This window comes from Gymnoscopelus microlampas (assembly GCF_963454915.1).
Source record: "Gymnoscopelus microlampas genome assembly, chromosome: 7".
In the NCBI taxonomy this organism is placed as follows: domain Eukaryota; kingdom Metazoa; phylum Chordata; class Actinopteri; order Myctophiformes; family Myctophidae; genus Gymnoscopelus; species Gymnoscopelus microlampas.
The window spans coordinates 21,770,990-21,797,876 of NC_139944.1; the positions used below are offsets into that span (position 1 = coordinate 21,770,990).

At 41.3% G+C, this 26,887-nt stretch overlaps 1 protein-coding gene across 1 annotated transcript in view; it reads left to right on the forward strand.

The window, feature by feature from the left end:
- Nucleotides 1-4,196: 4,196 nt before the first annotated feature.
- The window catches only part of LOC311049010 (zinc finger E-box-binding homeobox 2), a 33,578-nt gene continuing 10,887 nt past the window's right edge, over nt 4,197-26,887 (forward strand). Inside the window, exon 1 of the mRNA XM_084062432.1 lies at nt 4,197-4,310. Coding sequence (XP_083918558.1) covers nt 4,250-4,310 — 61 coding nt within the window. The 5' untranslated portion in view covers nt 4,197-4,249. The remainder of the gene's footprint in view (nt 4,311-26,887) is intronic.

Below are 26,887 nucleotides of genomic sequence, written 5' to 3' on the forward strand. Positions count from 1 at the left end.
CACTCATATTGTCAAATAATGGATTAATTGGTTGGTTTGGTCTTGTTAGATGACAAAGACTTTGTTAGTTGATTAGTCATATTGTTTTTCCCATGCTGAATGAAATATTTCTTGAAAAATTATGAGCACATCCCTTGTAAACTCTAGATATATAACCCTTTCATTCTGCCAGTACGAGTAGCCATTGGGAAGTCATCTTCAGAATGGCCAGTTCTAAGCTTCACCAACCTGAAAAGGCTAATGTTACAGATTTGTAGATTAAAAAAACGAATGAATTAGTCGCCAAATTTCTATGACTATTAGTCAGCTAAGAATGTTTGTAGTCTGGGATAGCCCTAATGTTTTACACAATGCATAGATGGTTAATCTTATACAAGAAGTCAGAGACAATGACAAGCCAATGGCTTGCTACTGTTATAATCTATTTCCAAACATGTTGACATTTGACGTTATTAGAAATAAGTGAGAGTAGAACACTGATGCAAAGATTGCGTGAGCTCAGACACTTTTTCTGCGACATGACTTAACCTCTGCTGCTCCGTGGGGATACAAATGGAAATACCAAAATAGGAACAGTGGTTTTTCAAATGCAAAAAAGTGGTCAGCATAATGAGTTTTCTCTTTTCTTGTCTTGCCATTCAAAGGAGAGCCTTTGCCTCTCCTTTGTTGCTTAGGTTGGCATATAATTAACTCCTGCTTAATATGCTGTTAAAGACATCTCCTCCCCATGCCAGCAGCTTTGAACCCATAGGCCACAGACAGGGACAAAACCCCAGTGGGAGCGTTTCCTCCACCCCCCTCATGTCTTGTGTGTGTGTGTGTGTGTGTGTGTGTGTGTGTGTGTGTGTGTGTGTGTGTGTGTGTGTGTGTGTGTGTGTGTGTGTGTGTGTGTGTGTGTGTGTGTCACACCGTATGTGCAAGTGTATGTACAAAGTTGTCAAGCTATGTGACACTGGCTCCGTCGCCACAATAGATTTGGAATCATTATTCGGCTGAGCGCAACTTTAGTATAATAATTTGGTTTGATTTACACATTTATTATACATGTGGCTCTCAATTGCACTGTGGCAGTTAGCAATGAAGAAAACCGAATCACAGTGTTAATTGCATACTTATGACAGTCCAGGAGATTAAAAACATCACAATAAAAAGACATATTTTAACGATTGGCATATCCCTTGAATGCTACACACACCCACGCAGCATCTTTAAGCTATTAAACAAACCCACCCCTCCTTGTTATATCCGTACACTTTAACGGAAATTCGAAGGAAAACTATTTCACTTGTCCAACGCCACAGTTGATGAATAATTTAAATAAGTTGGACGTTTTGTTTAAAAACAACAACGTTTGAAATGTTGTTTCACTTAAACAGAATGACTGGAACAAACATGTAGACACCATGTAATGGAGGGACACAGTAAGAATCCTCAGTGTTAATTTAACTGGAACCAAATGGACCCTTACAGATTTGTAACTCTGAGAGTAAACTAATGGAACCGTTCCATTTGTATACTCTCTGAGTTAAATGAACACTGAGGATTTTACGGAGTAGGACCCCCTGAAGTTCCCCAACACCTTATCCTCTCTCCACTCTCTCTTTTACCCCCATCTCCCAGGTTTACGGACCCCCTCCCCTCCTCCATCCATCCATCCATCCATCCATCCATCCCATCCCATCACAAAGGACTCTGACCTCTCTGTCCCTTTCTTTCTTTACAACCCCTGCTCCCTTGTCTCCTCGCCACCTTTAGGGATGCTTTCTCCTCTGTGACCTATTAACAGTCCATTAGTCATGTTGCTGCTGAACACAAGAGCTTTGTTTAATGTGGCATTTCTGTAACATCATCGGTCTATATATATATATATATATATATATATATAGTAAAGAGGGGGGAAATGGAGAAGCACTTGAAACAATTTATAGATAAAACAGTCAACCTGATCATTGTTTTAGGTTAATTTGGGACATTACAAATCATTATCATTATTGAAATTAGGCCTACATACAAAAAGTATGTTGTCTAAAACTCACTGTTCATACTTAAACATTGCATTTCATATCTTAAGTTGTAAATGAAAATGTTTTGACGTGGTGGGCAAAACAATGTGGGGAAACAACTGTTTTATCTTAGTGGTGTAACTAATTGAACTGTCACTACAGTTCAGATGATCCATTCTTATACCGCTACAGTAGCTACATTGTGTTCTAATGAAAGGTAGTCCTAGTATCCAGCAAGCACAACTCCAAGACTTACTAGGTGGGGGGCTGTGTTGCCAGATTATATGAGAGAAACAAGCAGCCAGGTCTAGGAAAACAAGTCCAATAGAAGCAACAGGCCACATGAGCACTTTAAACCTATTTGAAAATAGCCGATCTACAAGCTCACAACGCATGGTAATGTGACACAGTGTGAGCTTGTAGATCTGCTATTTTCAAAATTTGAAAATTTGGGTCCCTGGCATAAACTATTTTCGGATGGGGGTCCGTGGAAAAAATACAGGTTAAATTTGGGATTCTTGTCATGAAAATGTTTGAGAACCACTGGATTAAATAATCATTTTTAAAAAAGCCTAAATAAGCAAGTACACTTTAGAAACAAGCCCAACTTTACAGAAAAATAAGCCCAAAGTCGTTTATGATAAGCAGACCTGGCAACGCTGGTGGGGGGCTCTGTGGATGGGTCAGAAATGCCAAGGTGGGGGGGCTTTATTTCGGATGTGTTTTTCAGTTGCAAAGCAGATTCCAGGTCGAAGTACAAAGGACTGTCAATGCACTACTTCCTACAGCCATCCACAGTGAATGGAGCACAGGACGGGGTCCACTCCTCCACACTGCAGGGGGCTGGAGCACAGGTGCGATGTGCTGCAATCAACAAGCTAACAGGCCCTAAAACACATTAACATACCTGCTCACTCACATCACATGTCATGTTGTAGTGCTACAATGATCCGTGCGATTTACACCTTATATCTGGACTATAGGCTGTTGTTAAGCCTACACAAAATATATTTGTTTTAACGCGGCCGCGCGTTAACACGAACACTTGCGCACGCTCTTTCTTTCTATCAATTAAATAACAATGTTATTTATCACCTAGCCTGCTAAAGCCTGACAGCGTGTCGCGGTTTCGAATCCCGATCCCGACGACCTTTGCTGCGTGTCACTCACCATCTCTCTCTCCACATTACCTGCCAGTCTACTGTATACTATCAAATACAAGGCAGAAAAAGCAACAACAAAAAACAATTTGGACGTTTGCGATGCCAGTGCCAAGGCAAATGAAATAAACAAATATAAGGAATGTATATCTCACACACACACACACACACACACACACACACACACACACACACACACTAGAAAAGTTGTAACCAAGCGAGGGTATTCTCACTCCTTCCCTGAAGTTCCCTGCGGGGAGTTCAGTTCAGTTTGCAAGCATGGATGCAACAGAACTATGCAGAGCAGCGGCTCATCATCACATGCAGGCCGTCCAGGAGAGACTGTGTGCTCCGGTGTCACCACAAACATTCACTATGAACAGTCTGACAGACTGAGGAGACAGTTGGAGCTATAGTCAGTGTAGGCTACAATGTAAAAATGGTAGCCTACGTTGGTCCTGTTCTAATATACCTTTAGTCCACTGGTTCCCAAACAGTGGGTCGGGACCCACTTGTGGGTCGTGGGTCCATTTATATGGGTCGTGAGGAAATGTCCCCTTTATTTTTTCATTTCCCAATTTAAAATAAATAAATAATAATACATGTTTTTCCATGAATTTAAAACTAATTCTGACATTTTTCAAAATAATGTCATAAATAAATGCCAAAAATCTAAGAAATTCTATACATTCGAAAACAAGTGTTTAAGAAGTATAGTGAAAATAGCCGATCTACAAGCTCACAACAAGTAGCTTCACACTGCATTGTGAGCTTGTAGATCGGCTATTTTCACTAGCTATGGGTCCTGGGGACACATCACATTTCTCTTTTAAAAAGTTTGGGAACCAGTGCTTGCTTTAGTCTCTACCTTTTGACAAGAAGTGAGTGACCCGCACGGCACAGCATGGCCAACCTCTTGATGACATCACTGTTGTCACGGCTCGTCGGCACTTGGACCTCCATCAAGGTTTGAGTCACCCGCTGTGACCGACGGCGATGTTTCACCCCATTCATTCTAAAGCACACACACACTCACACACACACTGCTCTGGTCTGGGGGGACAGTCTTTTAGCAAAGAATTCGTCATGATGGCAGAAGAGATCCGGGGTAAACGAAGGAAACAAGCCAACCCGAGGAGAAATCAAGGTAAGAAATGTTGCTGCTTTTCTCCCAAAAAGTTTCAATAAGTTTTGTGATAACCTCCATGATGAGAGCGGATGAGAGCGTTCACCGTTATCTCAACTCACAGGAGTCCTGAAGCGGACCGGCGTGCAGTCTGGTGGATTCGTAACTTTTTCAAGACTTTATCACACAGAATATGAACATATTGGTTACTGTATGTATGCACGCAGATCGTACTGTATACTCTGGCTTCAATCGCAAAGCTCATGTCCTGCGTTTATTGATCAACGTCAATTCTGCAGCAAAAGCTGCAAGAAGACTGTAAGCGATCACAGTCTTCTTGCATGCAGCTTTTGCTGCAGAATTGACGTTCCTCTCTGTAGTCGCGTGCTGGTGGGTTCTACTGTACCTGTTGGATAGGCTACCTGCCTGGCCGAAGCCATAGTTTATTTTCAAGATGTGTGGTAGATAAATGTAATCCCGTAGAAGGCTGTATAACTCACATGATGATTTTGTAAATTCAAAACTTTGATTGCGTTCATTCTCAATTGTTCTAGCTCGTGTTGACCAACTTTCAAACTTCCCCTTTTTATTCTAAGACCATTTTCAGGCGATCACAACCTGTTCTCAGGTTAATCCAATGTTTTAACTTATTCTACTGTGCAGCTGCTCTTCTCTTCATAATTTAACAGTTTTATCATTTCTGAAATTATATTTTTTGATGAATCAGCATTTAGACAATTAAATATTTTTTACACAAGCAATAGGCCTAGTTTTGAAAAAATAAATAAATAAACTATAGGCAAGAGAGGGGGGAAATAATCCACTGTGAGTCTTAAAAAAATATTTCAGATTTGTTTTTTTGTTTTTTTAATTTACATCTCTGTTGAATACTATTGTTTGGTATAATTAATTTAGCCTACAGACATTATAAATTATAGACAAGTTGCGTCAACAAGACGGTAATTAACAAGCAAATTAATTAGCTTGTAAGAAATCAATATGAAAAAAATCTAATACATAAATCATCTGACAAATGGTCTTGTAAATGCAAAAAATGCATGTATGTAGGCTACACAATTCTCTTATTGCTTCCCTCAACACACATTTCCAGGTCTCTTTCAAGCTGTTTTATTTGGGTCACAGATGCCCCATCATTAGAAACAGAGAAGCTATATTTCACTGATGATGTCAGTCATTCTAACAGTGATAAGAGGAACTGAACACAGAGTTAGACCTTTTAGTTACAGTATTCAGCAGCCAGTGTCTTTGATTAGATGTGTTCATTAATATAGAAGCATGCGTAGATACAGTATGCAGTAAAAAGAAAACGCATACATTCATCGCATACACTGAAAACGCTGGTGGTTGTTGAAAGCAAATCATGCAGTGTGTGTGTGTTTGTCACACAGACAGTCTCTTGGTGTATAAGAAGTCAGAGCCTTCTAGAAGAAGTTTATTCGTTTGCTCTCTAAAAAGAGTTTCCTCATTTTGATTCAGCGGGTGGTGTGAGGCTTAGCAGACTTTACACCATGGTGAGATCCCCTCTGGCTGCTCACACACACACACACACACACACACACACACACACACACACACACACACACACACACACACACACACACACACACACGTGTGTGTAGGCCTACAAACACTCTCACCTCCTTGTCGTCATATAGCACCGGTACTTTACACTCAGTACCGCCTCCTCAAATCAACAGCATCACGCAATCAGAAAACCTATTAGTAAAAGTCATACTTTGCCACACAGACGTGTCGCCAGAAGATGTAAATCCAAGGCACTCTTCTGGCAACAAAGTTTTAAAAGCCTTTATTCAGTGGCGATTTAATATTATGGAAACAGGCCTGTCACCTTTGGATCATATTCATATTCGTACCCGCAGGTATGACGTAAGAGGAAATTGGCTGCTGTGTGAATTAAGGTCAATTACCAAAATTATGGTCCCTCAATGAATGGTCCAGTGCCTTTAATTCCTCCTTTGACTTCAGATGTCTGATTTACATTGCATACACAGTCATATTCTCATTAATTTATCCATATGTAACTCAGAGAGTGTTACGGGTCTATTTGGTTTTCATTTGTACACTCTCTGAGTTAAATTAACACATGGGATTTCACTGTGTATGATTTCTATTGAAACACAGATGAAGACATTGTGGTTGGGAAGACAAAAAGTCATCTGAAGAATGAATCTAAAGAAGTAGCCTATATACAATCAGGGTTTTAGTGTAGAATCAGAAAAAAACATGTCACATTACCCTTAATTCTACGGCTGCATGGGCAATATATCGATAAAATATCCATATCATGATATGAGATCGTAAGTATGGTCTTTTCCTGGTTTTAATTAAGTATAAATTAGAGCTAACTTTTTATTTAATACTTTCAAAAGTGAAAAAAGAAAGACAGAAAGAAAGAAACATGGTGAAAATAGCTTATCCACCAGCTCACAAAATAGCACATCCACAACACGTTGCAAGTGAGCTGTAGATGTGCTACCTTTGCTATTATTGAAATAAACTAATGAATAAATAAATATCGCCACAATACGATATAATACAAATATCGTTATTTGATTTTGTCCATATCGTCAAGCCCCATTTTGTACCCTATCTCTACTTCCTGTACATTACATGTGTACTCCTTTCTCATTCTTTTTTACTTTAGAAGCTTGGATGTATCTCTTTACTCCTATCTGTATCCTACCTGTGTTTCCTACTGCGCTGCTGCTATAACGAATGAATTTCCCACCCAGGATCAATAAAGGTCTATCTATCTATCTATCTATCTATCTATCTATCTATCTATCTTAAATTAAGTCTTTGGATTAATCATCCAAAGCTATCTCTAACGTATACAGTTATCAGTTAGGAAGTTAGAACTCATGCTGCCCACTAATTTAATTTGATTTAACTTTCATCCATACCCTGAGGCACTGCACATAAGGACTACATATTAATATCTACATGCACTGCAAGCATTATACTGTATGTCACACACTCACATGGGCACATGTGTTTGCGTGCATGTGCCTACTGCCTATGCGCAAGTGTGTGTTGGGCCTGCATATGTTTGCTGTGTTTATCTGTGCGTGCACACACGCATACACTTGTGTGTATGCTGTATACACGTGCGTGTGCGCGCTGTGTGTAGAGCATGGAATGTGCTGGTCTGGAGGCGACTTTGCATGTAGGGAGGAAAGAGGTCCTTGATAAAACCAAACGAACTTGGCAGGCGCATCTCATAAGACAGCGATTAGGGGATCCTTTCCAAACCAGAAGAAAGAGAAGAAACGCAGCCTGTCCCTTTTCTTCTCTCTCCAAGGCGCCTATTGATTATGTCTCTGTCTCCCCTAATAAAACTGTCAATGCCCACCAATATCAAGCAAAGTGCGGAAATTACTACTCTTCATTCCCAGCAGATTAGAAGCAGTCCTACTTACAGTACTCAGACAGAGGGGGGAAACTTACATACAGTATGTGTGTGTATATATATACATATATACATACATACATAATACGCATCAGAAATGACCTGTCTTTTAAACACTTAAAGAGTGTGAATTAATTAGCAGAGGGGGTAATACGCAAGCAGTATAACGTGGTAATATTCTCCACACCAATATGTGCATTTAACCTTTAACACAATAAAAAGGATTATATCCCTGTATTGTTTGTAGCAAAATGACGACATCTTATCATATCAGCAGTTTTCTTCATAATTATACTTAACGCAACGTAATAATCACTAACATCGACAGGAGGAGTTAATAGGGAAGGAGATGATAGATCGCTTTCAATTAAAAACATAATTGTGGTTATGCTGTGGGGGGGGGGGGGGGAGATGCAATGAATCACCATATTAGATTACAAAATGATTAAATAGATTATTGAATTATTTTAGGTTTTAAATTACTTGTTTTTAACAAGTAATCCTTGTTGTATATTGTTAAACTACAGTTGTCTGGTAAAAGTGTTGAATTGTGAGTGGGAGCAGAGTAAAGAGCATTTGGCCTGCTGGATTCCTGTGCTGCATGCTGTCATTCATGATAGGGCCAGGCCTGCCAGCTCCACTCTGTACGGGTTTTCTCCTTGGTCTTAATCTGTGTGTTGCCTGAATGATAGACGTCCGTACCACGAATCGAATCACATTAAGGATAGTGTTTCAACCAGAGAGAGAGCATTTAACCCACCACTCCAACTGTTACGTAAGCACGGCCACAAAGGTCATATTTAGTCCCATGGCCTTTCACTTATTTTCCTCTTAGTCCATAAAAAAACCTCACTCTATTGTTGAGTTGATTTGCCTTTTTTCCCTCCCAGCTTTCTCCCTTTTCGTTCCCTCTTTCTCTATTTCTTCTTTTTTCAAGTGCCAATTTATTTAAACTCTTTCCCTCTTTTCTTCTTTCTCCTTCATTGATTTCCAAACCCCAGTCTTTGTATGCAGCTGGGGCCCAGCTGTGTGTCTGTGACTTGTGTGTGTGTGTGTGTGTGTGTGTGTGTGTGTGTGTGTGTGTGTGTGTGTGTGTGTGTGTGTGTGTGTGTGTGTGTGTGTGTGTGTGTGTGTGTGTGTGTGTGTGTGTGTGTGACTATGTGTGTGTGTGTGTGTGCACTGTGCATAGATATGTATGTGTTAGTGTGTGTGTGTGTGTGTGTGTGTGTGTGTGTGTGTGTGTGTGTGTGTGTGTGTGTGTGTGTGTGTGTGTGTGTGTGTGTGTGTGTGTGTGTGTGTGTGTGTGTGTGTGTGTGTGTGTGTGTGTGTGTGTGTGCGCGTGCGTGCGTGCATGTGTGTGGCTTTCTTTGGCACAGCGCTGCCACAGTGGGCAGGGCATACAGTACGAGTGGGACTCGGGGAAAAAGAGGGAGAGAAGAAGAGAGCGAGAGAGAGAGAGAAAGAAACAAAGGGGAAGGGATGAAAAAAAGGAGAGAAAGAAAAGAGAGTGACGCTGTTGCATTGTGCTGAGTGGAGGGGCTGGGTCGTTTTGGAGCGGGTTCAGTACCACAGCAGAACTACAGAGGAGTCGACATGCAGCGAGAGAGAGAGAGAGAGAGAGAGAGAGAGAGAGAGCGAGACAGCAGTGAGGAGCCCAGGCACCAGAGTTTATTACCAGGACTCCTCAAGAGGCTCAACCCCGGCGTCAGAACCAGCAGGAGGGAGGGGAGGGGAGGGAGGGACAGAGGAGGAAGAAAGGAGAGGAGGATGAGAGAGGTGGAGAACCGATGGGGTTGACAGGATTGGAGACAGAAGAAAAAAACAGAGAGAGTTAAGGAGAAGGGAATTGGTGACAGAGCGTGGGATTATCTGGAGCCATGTTTCCTCGTTTTCCTCCTGGACTCCCAGAGTGCCAAGTGTCACATGTTTCTCCCATCCCAGTTCTATTCTTGCCGTGTCACATTCACAGCGCAGTGAAGGGGAATCCCTTCCCTTTATTAAGTCCCTGGCTCCGACATGTTTACTCAATTACTGCTTATCAGAGGATACAGATGTAGCATCAGTACCACTTTTTTACTTGCTGCAGTGCTGGGATGCTGCGGCCCAGAATTGTCTTTTAGAAATCCGTGCACGACTGCAAAAACAAGTACATGAGTAATCATTAGAGCCCGATTTTTGGGTCCGATGCTAATCCTGACTTAGTCCTATACCACCGGTTACCCATGTTTTGACCCGTAAGAAAAAGGGCTAAATCTTCAAATCAATTTGAAAAACTTGATTTGATTTAACGTGTAAGCAAACAATTTAAACCACTTGAGCCCTATTCAAATTGTTTTGCATCTAATGACATAACCAAACTAGGGACGCCAGGTTGTAAGTGGTTTAAAATCAGTACACATGAGCTACATAACTGCCAATACCGATGCTATCAAAAAAGTCAAAGGCTCTACTAATAGCAGCCCTGCGTCTGTTCGTAGGCTCAAGACAGTTGCCCTCTATGCGCGCGTTGGTTCCCTGAAGATAATAACCACTATAGGTGTCATACATACTTAAATAAAACTTAAACTGTCTTCTTTACAACTCACACACTCACACGTGCGTTTGTGTACGTGTGTGTGCGTGTGTGTGGGTGGGTGTGCGCAAGTGTGTGTGTGTGAGTGTGAATGCACTCTACAGGTTCGCACATTTGCAGTAGGTCCTCTTTTGAAGATAAACAGTATTTCCTGTGACTTCTCTTTCCCACAGGCATGTCTATTTCTTATAAAAAGGTTTACATAAAACCTAATATGGAAAAAAAAGAAAGAATTCTTGATATTATAATGTCAGGTCTTGTTTTCTTCGATACTGACAGCAGATGATCCCACTTTAGGGTCTATGCAGCCGTTCTCTCTGCTTTTCAGCGAGATGGTTGTATTTTTAACTTAGCAGAAAGAGCTACATGTGTTTGACAGAAGAAACAGGCTGAAAGCAGCCAGCCAGCAAGCCAACCATTCTGCACACAATTTATAGATACGTATGTGCCTTTTTTTATCACACCTCAAATTAAATTTGGAAAGCCTGCTTCAGCTGTCATGTATTACAAGGCCCAGATGGGTGCAGTGGTGGAAGAAGTACTCAGATTTCTTACTTAAGTGAAAGTAGCAACACCACAATGTTGAAATACTCTATAAGTACGTTACAAGTAAAAGTCCTGTATTCAAAATTTTACTTGAGTAAAAGTACAAAAGTTTTGGTATCAAAATACAGTAGTATTCATTGCACAAAATCCTTTGCATCACAATAGCGCTGTGAGCTTGTAAATCGGCTCTTTTCGAATAGCTGAAGTATACAATAGGGCTTAATTGGTCAATGTATGTTTTGTATTACATCTAAGTCTGCAAAGTAACTAGTAACTAAAGTTATCAAGTTATCTTTTAGTACAGTACTTGAGTAAATGTACTCAGTTACTCTCTATCACTGGATAGGTGGCAGAAAGAGGAAAGAGAGGGAGAGGAAAAAGAGGGAGGGAGAGAAAGCAGGCATGCATGCATGCATGCAGGAAGGCAGACTCACCCAACTGACATATTTGCTGAGCGTGTGCCAGTGTTTGCTAGCAAGAGAACACGATATAGCTGGCTGTTGGGTCGTAGGAGGAACAGTTTGATGTATGATGTGTATCAACAACAGTCAGGAGCAGGCTGATGTTTATTCAGGTTCCCGTCTGGATCACCTCAGAGGCCAGTAAACCTAACACCTGCTGGATGGAACTGGGCTGCGCTGTTTGCGTGCTTTGGTCACTGTACCGTAGCTGCATTCCTACCCCATCCATCCTCAAGGGTCATTTCTTTACTTTTATCCTCTTTAATTATTCTCTTATGGCTTTTATTCTTACTCGGTTTGCCCCTTTGCTGTGACATCTCCGTTTTGTATCATTCGTCTTTTTTATCTTCTTTGACACAATTAAGCCAGCTTAAGCCATCTTGAGGCCGTCCCCACGGCTCTGTCCTGCATACATTATTTCCATGAAAAAGACACAGCTTTTGCAGCTTATAGTTTCTCAAATGCATGTCACAATGCTCATATCATATCTCATTATGCAGGCTCTCAAACATTTTCATGTCAAGAAAGAGCCCCCAAATTGATACGTACAGTATTAGGCCGCAGACTGCCATCTGAAACGATTCTGTGCCAGAGAGTAAAACCTATGATCTGGACAGTCATTCTTATACATTCTCTCATTGGGCCAACTTCTAGCCAGTGAAATAACAGTGAAAGAAACAGTGATGCTTATTTTGCTGGGGACCCTCTGAAACCCCCTCAAGGACCCCTGGGGGTCCCTGTTGCCCACTTTGAGAACCACTGCTCATGTGACACAATGCTCACATCCTTTGGATGACAAATGTCCTGATCACTGTACCAGCCTACAACTGGCAAGATCATTTTCAAATTTCCATAGAGAAGTACAGCAGTAGCAGGGTACAGAATCAAAATTGAGCATTTTCCATCCATGTATGATTTCACACATACTAGGAACTTATCTCAGGTCATCAGTGAATCAACGTGTATAGACACAGGGCAAAAAGTATTTATCTACTGTATAAAAGTATCTATCTTCATGCATAACCATATCTTGTCTAATAGTATATATACAACAAGCACATTGTGTATGCAGCAGTGAGTTAGAGTAGGCTTATAACTTGTGAATATGAGTATGAATTGTCAATTATGTTTTTCAAAGTAAGTCATTTTACAGTTATATGACTCATACGTGTCTTATGTTATCACTATTATACAATATACTTTCCCAAACACACACTTTTGTACTTCTGTGTGTGTGTGTGTGTGTGTGTGTGTGTGTGTGTGTGTGTGTGTGTGTGTGTGTGTCACTGTTACACAATGAACAAATTAATGACAGAGAAACAGTTTACTGTTCATAAGTGTGATGACATGTAGAAAGAAATTGTTAAATTGTCTGGTCATTTTGGCGCTCATTAATCAGAAGCGCATGCTGGATGGACTTCATGTGTCTGCCGTCATCTCCACTGGGGGGGGGGGGGGGGGGGGGGCATATTCAGCTTCAGGTTGTTGTGGCTGCACCACATCTGTAAGCAGACTCATCATCGTTCGGCATGGGACTGATGAGTGTGAAGAGCACACCTCCCTGTGGGGAATCAGTGTTGATTCCCAAGGAAACATGGGAAATCCCCCTCCAACAATAAGAGTAGTGAAAATAAGAGTAAACAATAAGAGTAGTGAAAATAGCCAATCTACAAGCTCACAACGTTTCGCATCGCAATGCGTTGTTGTGAGCGTTAAAGACTTTAAATGGGCTATTTTCTCTATAGCTTGGGTTCCGGGGAGAATTTCTGTTTTGGGTCTCGAGCTAAAATGTTTGGGAACCACTGGTGTACCGTGTAATCCCATGTTCACTATGTCTACTCAACCGCGGTGGGTCTGTGATGTCCTTCAGGTAGTCTCTCAAAGGCCTTCATGGCCACAGAGCAGAGGTGAAAGGCACAGGCCTGTAGACATGAAGTCCTGAGATTCAGGGTCTTTTAGGGACAGGTATTACTGTACTGTAGATATTCTGTTTAAAGCAGGAGGGAACATCCCCTAGCTCCAGTGATCCATGTGAAGGAAGACAGGAGCCACTAGGTCAGCAATAGACTTTCAGACAGGAGAAAACATCATCTGGTCTTTGTGCAGTGCGAGTGAGGAGCGTGAATGACTCTTGCAAGAGTGCATGTAGTTAAAAGTGGCAATTCTACTATTGCCAGTTCATATTTTATAATGGGACTGGTTCCAAAGAAAACAATATTTTTTGTCTGAATTATAGGCGAGGAAGTAATAGTTGGACAGAATACTGAGGGAAAGGAAGGGATGGGAGAACTCCTCCCTCTCTCCCTGTACCTGTGATCAACAGGTACCACCTTCATCTGACCTGCACACCTCCCACACTCCCACACACACCTGGGAGGGAGTGAACATATTCTGCGATGAAGAGAACATGCTGCAGGCCTTTAAATCCACCTGCAACAGTCTTAACTTTCAGTCTTTTTGAGATATATCCATTCATTCCTTTCTGGCCGCATGTCAAGTTTCGTTAGTCTTCAGTCCACATAATGTTATAGGCAGAGCACGGAAGCCACACATTGTTAGTCTTCAGTGTCCTGTGTTATAATCCGGGTTTCCCATGATTTTAGGTAGTAGGTCTCTGAAGAATGGCGTTATGAATGTGTCAAGACGTCTAATGTGGGATCGAGCACTAGTGTGGTGCGACACAGCTTTGCATTCATTCATTTAATCATAACTGCAGAGGGCCAAACACAATCACAAAGGGAATGAGTTCTAGGGCTTAAATTACACACAAAAAAACCCTAGTCTAAACGTCAATTTGTCAAGGACAGGACAAAGATGTTTGCAAACAGCTTGCGAAGTATGATCTCTGGCAGTACACTAGGCATGATAAAGAACAGGAGCTTTAGGTGAAAGGAAGCTACAGAATCAAAATGTCATAATTGGTCCTCTACATTAGCTATCACAGCAATCTGGCAGATGCTCCTTATCTGCATTTCTATCAGGTAACAGTGCAGGTGCAGGTTATCATTTTTCCGTAGATGTTGCGAAATCACAAAGTAGAGTTTTAATAAAATGAAAAAAAAAACCTTCTACAATAAGTAGAGCAGATGAGGAAGTATACCGGTAGATGTCTTTGAAAAGATTATTTTGGGCAGCTTTTGGTTTATTTAGAAGAGAGAAAGGAAACAGAGAGAGGGAGGGAAAAAGAGATGCAACACAGGTCTCAAGTCAGAATCAAACCAGGGTCACTGCGATTATGTGATCAACAACACTATCAGAAAGAATAGATTCACAAGCTCTGATTCAGAATAATGTTGTTTCTTTCCCCCCTTCCTTCTGTGCGGTCGACATGGGTACCTCAGGAAAACAGCATAGCTATGATTATATGGTGCATGTGTCCAGCATGGCAGGAGGGATGGAATGGGAAGTAAAGTAATAACTCTAGGCTGGCCGGGTATCAAAGACGGGTTGCGTCATGTGAGTGATCAAATAATAGTTAGGTGTGAATGTGTCCAGGCCACACACTGGGCCTGGGCGGACACACCGACACTGAAGACAGACACGCATGGGGGACACGGCTGGAATGGACGGTTACATGGCGGCTTTCCGACATGTCGCCTTTCCGACGTTAACGAACCCTATACCTAAACCTCACCCTAACCCTAACCGCACGCGGAAGCCACTAGTCGGAGTGGCGAGATGTCGGCGTGGAAGACGGTTACCGGAATGGACGCACTTATAGCCTCACTAACTCATCTGTCTCTTCCGTCTTTTCTCTCAGCTGACTTTTGGCACTCGTCGTACCGTGCTTGGTTGGTCCCGGTTCTTCCTCAGTCACTCCCTTTTTCATCTCTCCTGCGCTCGCTCTCTCTCTCTCTCTCTCTCTCTCTCTCTCTCTCTCTCTGCCTCTTTGTTCCTCGCCTTCTCCCATTCTCCCACACCATCTCTCCTTGACTCCTTCTCTTTGCACTGTGGTATCTCCAACTCAGTCTATCTCTCCCCATCCAACTGTTATCTCTTTCAGGATACTTCCCTTTCATCTGTGCCCCGATCTTCTAATTTTTTCCTCATTCAATCTATCTATCTATCCCTCCTCTACCCCCACCCCTCCGGCCCTGTTCTGTCGCCACGGTGCCTCCCCCTCGAGCGCCTCCTCTGTCCCACTGACGCCGCACGCTGCTCCCATCCCCCAGAAAACCACTTCAAACAGCCAGCACCATCAAAGCTGAGAGTCGGCCAGCCAGCCAGCCAGCCAGCCAGCCAACCAACCAGTCAGCCAGCCAGCCAGCCAGTCAGTCAGGCAGCCAGCAAGTCAGGCAGCCAACCTTCTGCTTTGACTTAAAGTTACTCCCGTCGCAGGGCTGCTTTCCTCTTCTGATACACATCAAAGATCCTCTTAAACTCAGAGTTTGCTTTTTAAACCTCTTTTTCTTCATGATGATTCTTTTTTTTATTATTCCATTGGTTGAGTTTTCTCTCTTGTACCCGCCACCCCCTCTCTATCTATACCCTGCGCTCTCGCTCTCTCTCTCTCTCTCTCTCTCTCTCTCTCTCTCTCTCTCTCTCTCTCTCTCTCTCTCTCTCTCTCTCTCTCTCTCTCTCTCTCTCTCTGCTCCATCATTTTTTTTACTTACAGGGTTAGTGTCAGTAATGACATGCACACACACTCTTGGTGTGGTACTGCTGCCTTTGCAGTTTTCTTCTGTGACTTTAATTGGTTTATTTTCGAAAGCATTGGCTCATGCTTCACACGCACGCCACACACATGCTAATGTACGCCCCTATTACAGCGGGAGGGGGAGATCTCGGTTAGTCCCATGGGGGAAATTCAGTTGATAGTGATATCAACTACAGAGCATGGGTTTATTCGTCAACATGCCGTCAACCTTTGCACATCCTCCTAATCAATGTGTGTGTTCATCTGCATCAGAATCCGTGTGCGTGCCCGTGCATGCGCGTGTGGGTGTAAGTGGGTGTGGGTGAGTGGGTGAAAATGACAAACAGAAAAAGGGATGGGAGAGACACTGACAGAGTGATGGGACAGAGATTAAGTACATTTTCAGTACGAGAAAAGATGAGAGAAAACGAGCAGCCAGTGAGGGAGAGACAGTGGAGAGAGGAAAGGAACGTCATGAGCCATTTAAAAGGCATCTTTTTAATGCCTCAATGTTCCAGAGGTCACATGTGGTCATTTGAAATGTTCACTTGAATATTTTCACCCTGGTGGAGCGAAACATGCATGTAACGCCAACATGCACCAGAGGATGGCGCCCCATCTGTATGTAAATCTGCAAGTGCTGTAGGTATGACTGTCATAGGTCTCTCTGAAATGTATTTCTTCAAAATCAAATTAATTGGATGAACTCAGATACATGAATTATATAATTTTAAATCCTATACAATTATTATTATTATTATTGTAATTATAACAACCCTTTTACTATGTTGTGTAACAGTGACAGTGTACACATCAGTGACAGTTGCCTTGCCATTAGCACTTCTAAATCAACATGAAAGTGACCAAATTCTATGTTTTCTAAGAACTTCCCCGTCCTGGCTGTAAGCACTTAGATTAGGAGTCTGTGGGCAGTTACACAGAGCATTGTCTCTTTAATTCACAGCACATTGCTGTGAAGACACCTCTTAAGGATGCAATAAAGACATTTGAGGGGACGAACTCGGTCGGATACCGGGCATATTTGTTTTACCCTCAAAACAAATCATCCATGGAGAGTAACTGAAAGTTGCAACTCAAGTAAAACTAACCCCATCCCACAATATACAGCCTCTAGGCTCAAAACGAAGTTTTATTTCGAGCGCCCCTATAAAAAAAAAAAAGAAACGTCAGAACTTTTGTGTTCCTTGAGAGAATGCTTTAATATTCAAAAAAGGAGCCACTATTGTGTGGTTTTATTGCGCCGACGTACCAAATAAAGAGCCACATCACACAGCTGGGACGGTCTCCAAGCATTTTCATGCATAAAGTAAAAAGAGGGAAAACAAATTTGAAGGGGGGAAATGGGGGTATTTATAGAGTGGTGTGAGAGACTTTGCAATGACAGGAGCCCTAATGAAGTGGTGTTTGGGTTTTTGATTCACAGTGCGGTGAATGCGTGGGTCCCTCCGTGACCGTTTACTGCATTCCTCCGTAGCCCCAATCCCTCGCTCGCTACACGGAAACCCAACTTGGGGCACCAGGGGAGGCGAGGGGGTGAACTCAAAATAACATGTTCCTCTCTCACTAAAGCCAACCTTTCTCACCAGCAACACTCCTATGTGTGGTGCAACACATGCACATGCACATACACATCCACATACACGTGCATGCGCGCGCACACACACACACACACACACACACACACACACACACACACACACACACACACACACACACACACACACACACACACACACACACACACACACACACACACACACACACACACACACACACACACACACACACACACAGATGTATGGGTGGGGTGTTTACATGCAGACACACATACAGTATAGGCAGTGGGTCGTGTGCTCAGAAACATGCACAGATATGCACATGGACATACAGAGAATCTCTGATCAGAATGGTACTGTACAACACCATCCAGAGTGCCACTGTCAGACTGGTCATGAGACTGTTTTCACAAGAAACATACATGTGCACACATACAAAAACTGCTAAATCGGCTGTCCATGTAATAGGTCAGCAATGCACAGCATGATATGCTGGGGAAGTCTGGAAGGTTTATATTATGTAAGATAATAAGGAAGGTCTTTGTATAATAGATGAGTGGTATTGGTGGTTCATCTGTTATCAGAGTTGATATAGCTGTGCTTTACCTGTGTGAAATAGAGGACAGATGGCACTGTAGAATGACACCTTATAGTTACAGTAAGTCTTAAGAGGAAAATACATTATTTGACAGTACATTTTGCAAAGCACTTTTGCATTGTCTTACAGCAGTATCGGTCATGCATATATACAAACGAAACAGAGCTAGGTGGCTTAGACCCTGTAACCGGACATTCCGTGCGAGGATCGGCCTCATCAGCCATCTTTGCACGTACAAAAGACATTGTGAAGTCATTGGTCATTTTCTAATTCCTAAGCTGTCCATGCAACAAACAGTCAAATGTTTGTGGCGGCTAATTCAATGTGCATTATGTTAAGGAACAGTGAATGTCATGAAGTGGTCTTCAGGACAGGTGTACATGGTGGCACATTTGCAGAGAGCAGAAGACAGGAAACTTGTGAAGGAAGAGGGCAGGCGACCACAGAGCGTTGGTGCACTGGCTTCTGTCACACCTCACACCTCAAACCTTTGTGATCACGTAACATTTAATACTTTGAACTTGCAGGCAACATACATTGAAAGAATCAGTTATTGAGACATTGAGTATGCCTTGCTATGTTAGTGCAATAAACCATATGCATTACACGTTAGATAAGTAAATGGGGAAAAAATACCTGTTCTCGTTCAAGTCTTGCCTTTCTGACCAAGCGCCCTTGTGGGTGTCATAAACACAAGCTCTAAAACCTAGTCGACTATCATCAAATATGCTCACTGTGCTCTCCACACAGTCCATAACTCTCTTCTTCCCTCGTTTTTAGTTCAACCGCTTAAACCCTATATACTTCTTTGTGCGTCAAATGCCATGTACAAGCTCAGCTACTTCTGCTATTTTCATCAAATGTTTGCCTATTTTGAACGAAAGTTCGCCTATTATGACATGCCTAGAATAGGGACGCAAGGGGGTTCATGCGGTTACGCCTACATCCATTCCTCCAGACAAAATGGTTTTGTCAAGGACTTGAGAGGCTTGAAGACAGCATACCATGCCGTGGTTCACAGCAAGAAATGGGAAACCAATAGAGACTAATAAGTGGATAAATAGTATAGTATAGTATAGTATAGTATAGTATAGTATAGTATAGTATAGTATAGTATTCAGACACATAGGCATTTTCAGGGTACAACTACTGTACCTCACAGGCAATGACAAAGTCCGCAGGCAAAGTCTGCTGGCAACCAAATATGTCAAGACTAACATTAATACAGGACTACAGAATTGCTAAATAGATACTTATGTGACAATCTTACTATGCATGCTTCCACGAAATTCAGTTTTCACACCACCTATTATTGTGTGTGTGTGTGTGTGTGTGTGTGTGTGTGTGTGTGTGTGTGTGTGTGTGTGTGTGTGTGTGTGTGTGTGTGTGTGTGTGTGTGTGTGTGTGTGTGTGTGTGTGCGTACATGCATGTGCATGCACGTATACAATTTCCATTTGCCACAGATAATGAGTTAGGTGGTTGCTTTTTGTCCTTACACTTATGTAATATATGTCACAAAAATATGTAACATAACACACACACACACACACACACACACACACACACACACACACACACACACACACACACACACACACACACACACACACACACACACACACACACACACACACACACACACACACACACACACACACACACACACACACACACACACACACACACACACACAACGCGTTGTTGGCAGACCGAAAGTGCTGTTTGAGTGTACCAACTGTGGTTTTAACACTCTTATTTAACATGCAACCAGCTCCGAGTACTGCAGAGAACGTTTCCAAATCTAAATTAGTGTACTCAACAGGTGTGGTTATTGTATTGTAAAGAATTTCCTGTAGTGAGAGTTCTGCCTTGAATAGAGATATTACTAGTTACAACATAAGAGAAACAATATTATACACAATATACTCTTTACAATACACAATAAATACAGCATACATTGCAACAATATCAGAAATGTAATTAAAAGATATATGGTATGAAGACCTAGACTGTGAGAAGTGAGAATAGGTGCAGTGCAAATATTGGAAGTAGGAGATTAGTTCCAGATCAGATCAGATGGTGACAGATAAAGACAAAGATAATGACAGCTATGTCTTTTTCCTCATTATTCCATCAAAATGAATCAGCATGCACTACAGAGCGTGCATCGTAAGTAATAGTTTCAATTTTATTTTATTTGTAAATTTGTTGGCTTTTTGTCTTAATATTTTTGTCGTTCATTGTAATTTAGCTGTGTTTTGAAGTCCTACCCGGAAGGGCTCCACTAGATGTGTTCTGCATCTTTGCTGCTGCTATGTTACATGCAGATGAAGAGCAGTAGATATCACAATACCACTGATATCAATTTACTTTCAATATGACAGTGAATACAGTACATTGCCATTACACTATCACTTTATGTTTATTTAGATTGTAAATGTTAAGTAAGTAGCCTTGGACTCCGAGCCATGTGGCCCATAGACCGTAAATATACTATCTATATATCTCTTGCATAAGAGACTGGGAGGCACAATTTCTTTGAGACTCACCTTAAATACTGTAGATATTTGATATATTGTTGTTTTGTTATTTGAGCTCTTGTAGTGATTATCTTTTGAAACAGAAATTTGTGGGAGCAGAATTGGTGTTTTGTTTACACCTGTAAACTTGTGATCTGACAATAAACTTTCAGTTGAAGACAACATGTATGTTATGTAATATGTTTGAGTCGAGGTGGGTGGGTTTATATGCAGTCAACGAGTTGGTGTCTTTTAATGAACAAGACATGTGACCAAGATCGTCTGGTAGTGGCACCCATGTACGCACGCACGCACGCACGCACACACACACACACACACACACACACACACACACACACACACACACACACACACACACACACACACACACACACACACACACACACACACACACACACACACACACACACACACACACACACACACACACACACACACACACACACACACACACACACACACGTTGTGCTTTGTTGTTGTCGCTCTACCCCTGTTGTCATCTCTGTGTAGTTACTGTGTGTGTGTCATTCTTATTTAGTGTGCTATGATTTTCTGCTTGCTAATGCAACGGCCTCAGGTCCATTTGTGTGTGTGTGTGTGTGTGTGTGTGTGTGTGTGTGTGTGTGTGTTGCTGCCAATGCAGCAAACTCATAGTTTTGGCTCAGGGAATTTCCCCCTTGTATCCTTTTCTGATATTAACGTCGGTGGGAGGATCTGTGTCAGGGGCAGTTTGACACTATCTCTCTGTCTCTCTCCCTCTCCCACGCAATTTATCTTCCTCTGACACATACACAGTAAAATCATACACAGTAGAAAGTGTGTACAAATGGAACCAAATTGAACTGTAACTCCTGAGAGTGTACACAAGGACCTGTAAGGGTCTATTTTGTTGCATTTTTACATTTTACTGTGTACATACGAATGCATTATTGCATTTATAATTTATAGCCTATGCCACAATCACTCCTGTGTCTCTCTTTCACTCACTCATCCCCCCGTTACACACACACTCTCTCTTTCACTCACTCTTTCACTCCTCCAAGCCTTTTATCTAACGTGCCCATACCGCTGTGTTTTATCCTACCATACATTGATTTCTGGTATACAAAACTGTACAGCACAATGATGTGACATTTACACTTGAGATTGGGGTGTGGCACGTGGCAGTTTCTCTAAAAGTAGCAACGTGAGTCTCGCCTGGCAGTCTGACTAAAACATAAAAAGCTCACAGCCAGCTAGCGAGGAAAGGAAATGACTCTCGTTGATTCCCGCTGACTTTTGTCTTGAACTTGTACGTAACTTAGACATTCACATTGATGCGTTTGTGGTTATTGTCGAGATCATTAGACAAGAATGTTTACACTTCCTCTTCTCGGCCCACAGAAATGCAATGAAACTGCAGCAAAACACCACATTAACACAATTCCTATCAGCTAACGTGCAATTTAGTGTAATTATCAAGTCCTTGATTTGCTCTGTCAACACTGGTGATGATAATCTATATGAAATGGATTTGGATGTAAAAAAAAGAATTTAATTTTGTGTTTTATGCTGAAACGAGATTTCCGCCATTTTGAATATTTAACACCAGCTTTTCTGTCATGAACATAAATTCATGACAAAATCTTCCACCACTCCTTGATGTCGGTTCATTTAAACATAACAGCTTTCACTCTGTCTGATGTTTTATGTATGCTTTGTACCGTCTGTTATTCCTGCTTTTAGCTTCTCACACTATACTTTATGTTTATATGTGTTCTGTTCTCTCAGAATTTTGTTTGATGTTTTACTGTTTTTTGTGTTTGCTGTCCTCATTAGTTTTTTTGTATTCCATTGTGAAGCACTTTTGTAGAGGTGCTACAAAGTAAGATTTACATACTGTACTTAAACACTAAATATTAATGCTATTTGCCATCTCACAGCCTTACCAAACCTACAACTTTGTTTTAAACAATGAGCGATGAAGCTCCTAACATTTCCCAAATGATATATTGCATTTTTGAATAAACATTACACAACATAAATAAACAACATTTGTAAACGTTTGGATTGTTAAATAGCTGCAAAGACAAGAGCAATAACATTGCCAAGTGCAACAACACTTACAACACTACATATTGCAGTATATATTTATACATAAAATTTGTATTTGGTGCATCAACACAGCATGAGAAAGTGTGACATACGTATTTCCAAATGAGTGTTTTTCTCTCAGTGTCGTTATGGCCCAGCCATAGCAAACTAAACCAGGCCAAAAAAAAAGAAAGAACTTCTTGTATCTTCAGAGACTGTGTGTGTGTGTGTGTGTGTGTGTGTGTGTGTGTGTGTGTGTGTGTGTGTGTGTGTGTGTGTGTGTGTGTGATGCTGAGTAGACGAAGGCGATCAGGTGGTGGGAGGTGTTTGTTCTTAGTTGTGGTCCCCTCTGACTCATTGTGTGAATGTCAGATAGCAGGTTTGAATAAAGAACTCCCACATTAAGTGTGTTCTTAAATGGCACGTTTGATTTCTATGACATATTCAAGGGCAGCTATACTGTAGCTATGATGATCATTCTACAGATGAAAATGGATTTATTTCCTCACTGAGCCGCAGGCGTACTGTACGAGTGTAGGTAATGTAAAATGACAACGTTGCTGTGCTCGTTTTGCAGTGTCTGTGGTGCCGCTTGTCGCAATTTATGTCACACAAGAGTTCCTTTTGACACCTGTGGAGCTGGCACAACCACGACAGCATTAGCCCAAGACAAGCATTTATCCATTATGTAAACTGTAGGACAGTTAATGTATTATATACAACAGTAAAGCAAATGTTTATACTGCATAAAGTTAATGCATTTCCAGTGATTGAGGAGAACGTTTTTAATAACACTCTCACTGTAATTTACTTGGCAGGATTGTTAACTTCATTTCTGGCAGCTCAAAACAGAAAAAAGCTGTTAAGAGAGCTCTGTGCATGTACGTAAAATATAATGTCTGTAGTAATGAGTGGAAGGGTCTCTGTAGATGGCAGGTGGCTGCAAAGTGTCACAGTTATTTTTATGTTTTTCAATTTTGAACAGACTGAGGCCAGATTAAGATTGAGGAATTTGTATATGAAAATTAAGTGTGCTGTGTTCTTTTTAATGTTTGGATTTTATTGTTAAAGTAAATTTGTGTTATTGCTACCTTACAGAAATTATGTTAATTTCTCTAGAATGTAGCAGGCATCCTTACATTTCCATAATTCCATAATTAAGCAGTTATGTCAGATTAAACAAACTTGTTAAAAAGGATTACATTTCTCCTCGGTGGTCAGTACAATTACTTGACAATAATATAAAATACAGTTTGCAATAAGCAAAAATAAGTTTTGTAAAATAAATCCTAAAGACACAACCATATAATAAATATGATTTCATTTGTAACTTATATTTGTACCAGAGTTAAAAGTCACGTATATGGTTCTGTAAATGATATAGGTTGTCTACATTATAACAAATGTTCTGTAATTACTTATGTGTTATCTCAAGCTGCTTTTATTTAAATCCATAACTAGACACAGAACATTCTCTAATATTAATATTTGCGCGCAATAGGACGTTGCTCATAAAATAATATCCACATAAACCACGGCATGGTGCAGCGCTCGGTAACAATTTCTAAAAACGATCGATTTACCCGTCCTTCACTGATAATCGAGCAAAGCCTTTATGTTTTACTTGAGCAGCTCTGAGACACTAGTAGCTAATAGTAAAGGGAAGTACATTTTCCTAGGTGTCCCATGTAGTAAAGGCATCTAGGTCGAATAGCATTAATCATCTATAATCTACTATTTTCGTAAAAAAAAATTTTATAACATCAACATGAAATGGTAGCAATTATGTAGCAAATGAGGCCTGTAGTCATGTTTGTTGCAATTTGAAACCCAAAGAAACAAACAAGGTAATTCCTAGGTCATTACCGTGTACTTACCATTTCACCACATAATTACTAAGTAAATAACGGGTCACATGTGTTTACAGTGTTACTGTAGATGCCCACCATGCTGTAAACAGACCAGGATCTATTTCTCCAAAATCACTCTAGCAATAAAATGATCTTTGCACCACTGTGAGCCTTTGCAAAAATAATAATAAAAATAGAAAATAAGAAATGAAACTGCTGAAACGCAGTCTATCTATTTATCTATCTATCTCTCCCTCCTAAAACCAGGCTCTGACTAAATGCAAACAAAAAGACCAGTATATTAATCCATTTATCCATAGTTGGTCCTACGCAAACGTTTAGGAGCTCACAGACTGTTATGTTATGTTATGTTATGTTTCTTGCAGAGAGATCCTCACTCTCTCAGATGACACTTAGCAGTCTGTCACTGTCAGAGATGAAAAGGACACTACTGCAATGAACATTTGCACATGTTATTGTTGTAAGACAACAAAAACAGTCCCCAGAGGACCAACTGATTGACATTGTCAAGCATGATGCAGCACAGTTCAGTGAGCATTCTCTGGATATGAGTCACATGCTTCCCACGCACACTACATATGCACATGCAAAATAGCTGTTCTGCGCTCTGCTGCGCTGTACAGTGTACTATTCTCTCTGTTCAGTGTCCTCTGACATATTACACACTCGTTAAAGAGATGCACACTTCATCATTGGTGAAGTCCTTTGTTAATTGACATACATACATATCTGTGACACAGACAGACATAATACAGTAAATATGGATGCAAAACGCATGCATATGCACACCCAGGCACCCCCCAAACCCCCTGCACGGTTTAAAAGCTCTATTGGTCTTATTCAAAGACCCGCTGAAGAATGCACACGCTATCCAAATAAATAAATCAAGGGGTCCGATAATGAAAGCCATCCCAGCGGCACACCGCTTTAATGACAGCACAGACGGGCCCAGTGTCACTCACTGCCATGGGAGGGAAAATTAGAGCCAATTTGACACTAATCTGGACCAGATTGTGCTCCTCTCTCAGGCCCGGCGGTGGTGGTAGTGTGCCCTGGTGCACACGGAAACCCCTGCAGAGCTGATAGGCCGACCTCAACATCATAGTTGTCCATTTTGTGGAAGCAGTTTTGATGACCAATTTCACCCCCCATAAAAACAAGTCGTTCCCCTCCACATGGGCTCGGTATAGCATTGCATGCGCTTTCCGTGGCCTACTGTAGAGAGAGAATCTGAATGTTTCGCATGTGGCTGTTTTTCACAAGGTTGTAATCAGCTTGGAACGGTAGATACAATTTGCAGATACAAATGGATACACATGTCGGTTATAAATTCCGAGATTTGCCAATGCGATGTAAGACAGCAAATATGTTTTGTAGCATTCACCAGATCATTTGCTGACAGTGAAAACAATGAATCACTTTTGTACACTGTGTAAGGGCTTGCACTGATTCACTTGGTGTATATTGCCCCGGTATCAATAGGTGTCCCTTTGCCCATCAAGCTACAGTGGCAAAGTCATAGCTGAAAAGCTACACTCATTGCTCAGTGTCTTATTACACGTTTGCTTGTGAGGGTTGTGTTGTGTATTGGATGTGAGTGTGATAGCTCAGTGTGAGCAAGATTTAAAAGTGGGGCCTTGTATATATGGTATTTGACAGGATGAGTCATTATAAAACAGCTAAGTGTCTCCCTTAATGTACCACCATGTCTTTAATTGCTAAGAATATCTGACTTATGAAAGGCATTAACAAAACCAAAGGTTATTCATTACGGTAATACTGGGTCACAGCTGTTTAAAGTAAATAAAATAAAAACTAGGTGGTTCACCTGGTAGAGCACAAACTGGGGTCAAATCTGACGGAGGCCCTTTGCTGCATGTCTGGTCCCATCTGTCTCTTCAGGCATTTCCTGTCTCTTTCCACTGACGCCATCGAATAAAGGCTTGAAAATGCCTTTATTCGATGGCGATCGAATAAAGTTCTCCCCCCCCCCCCCCAAAAATAAAATCAATAAAATATAATTAAACACTTGTCCTCGGAACATTTGCCAGTAGCAATGTACTCAGATAAGGACATCGGAATTTAAAGGACATTGAAAGTCAAATCCAAAGGTTTTTACAGATTCACAAATGTTTTGTGTGTTTTTGATGCACGAAACTTTGCCCAAAATACGGATGCCAGGTTGAAAGTGGTTAAAATTTGGGACACATCGGCTGCATAATTACCAGTACTGATGTTGTCTAAAAAGTCAAATAATGACAGATATATCGGC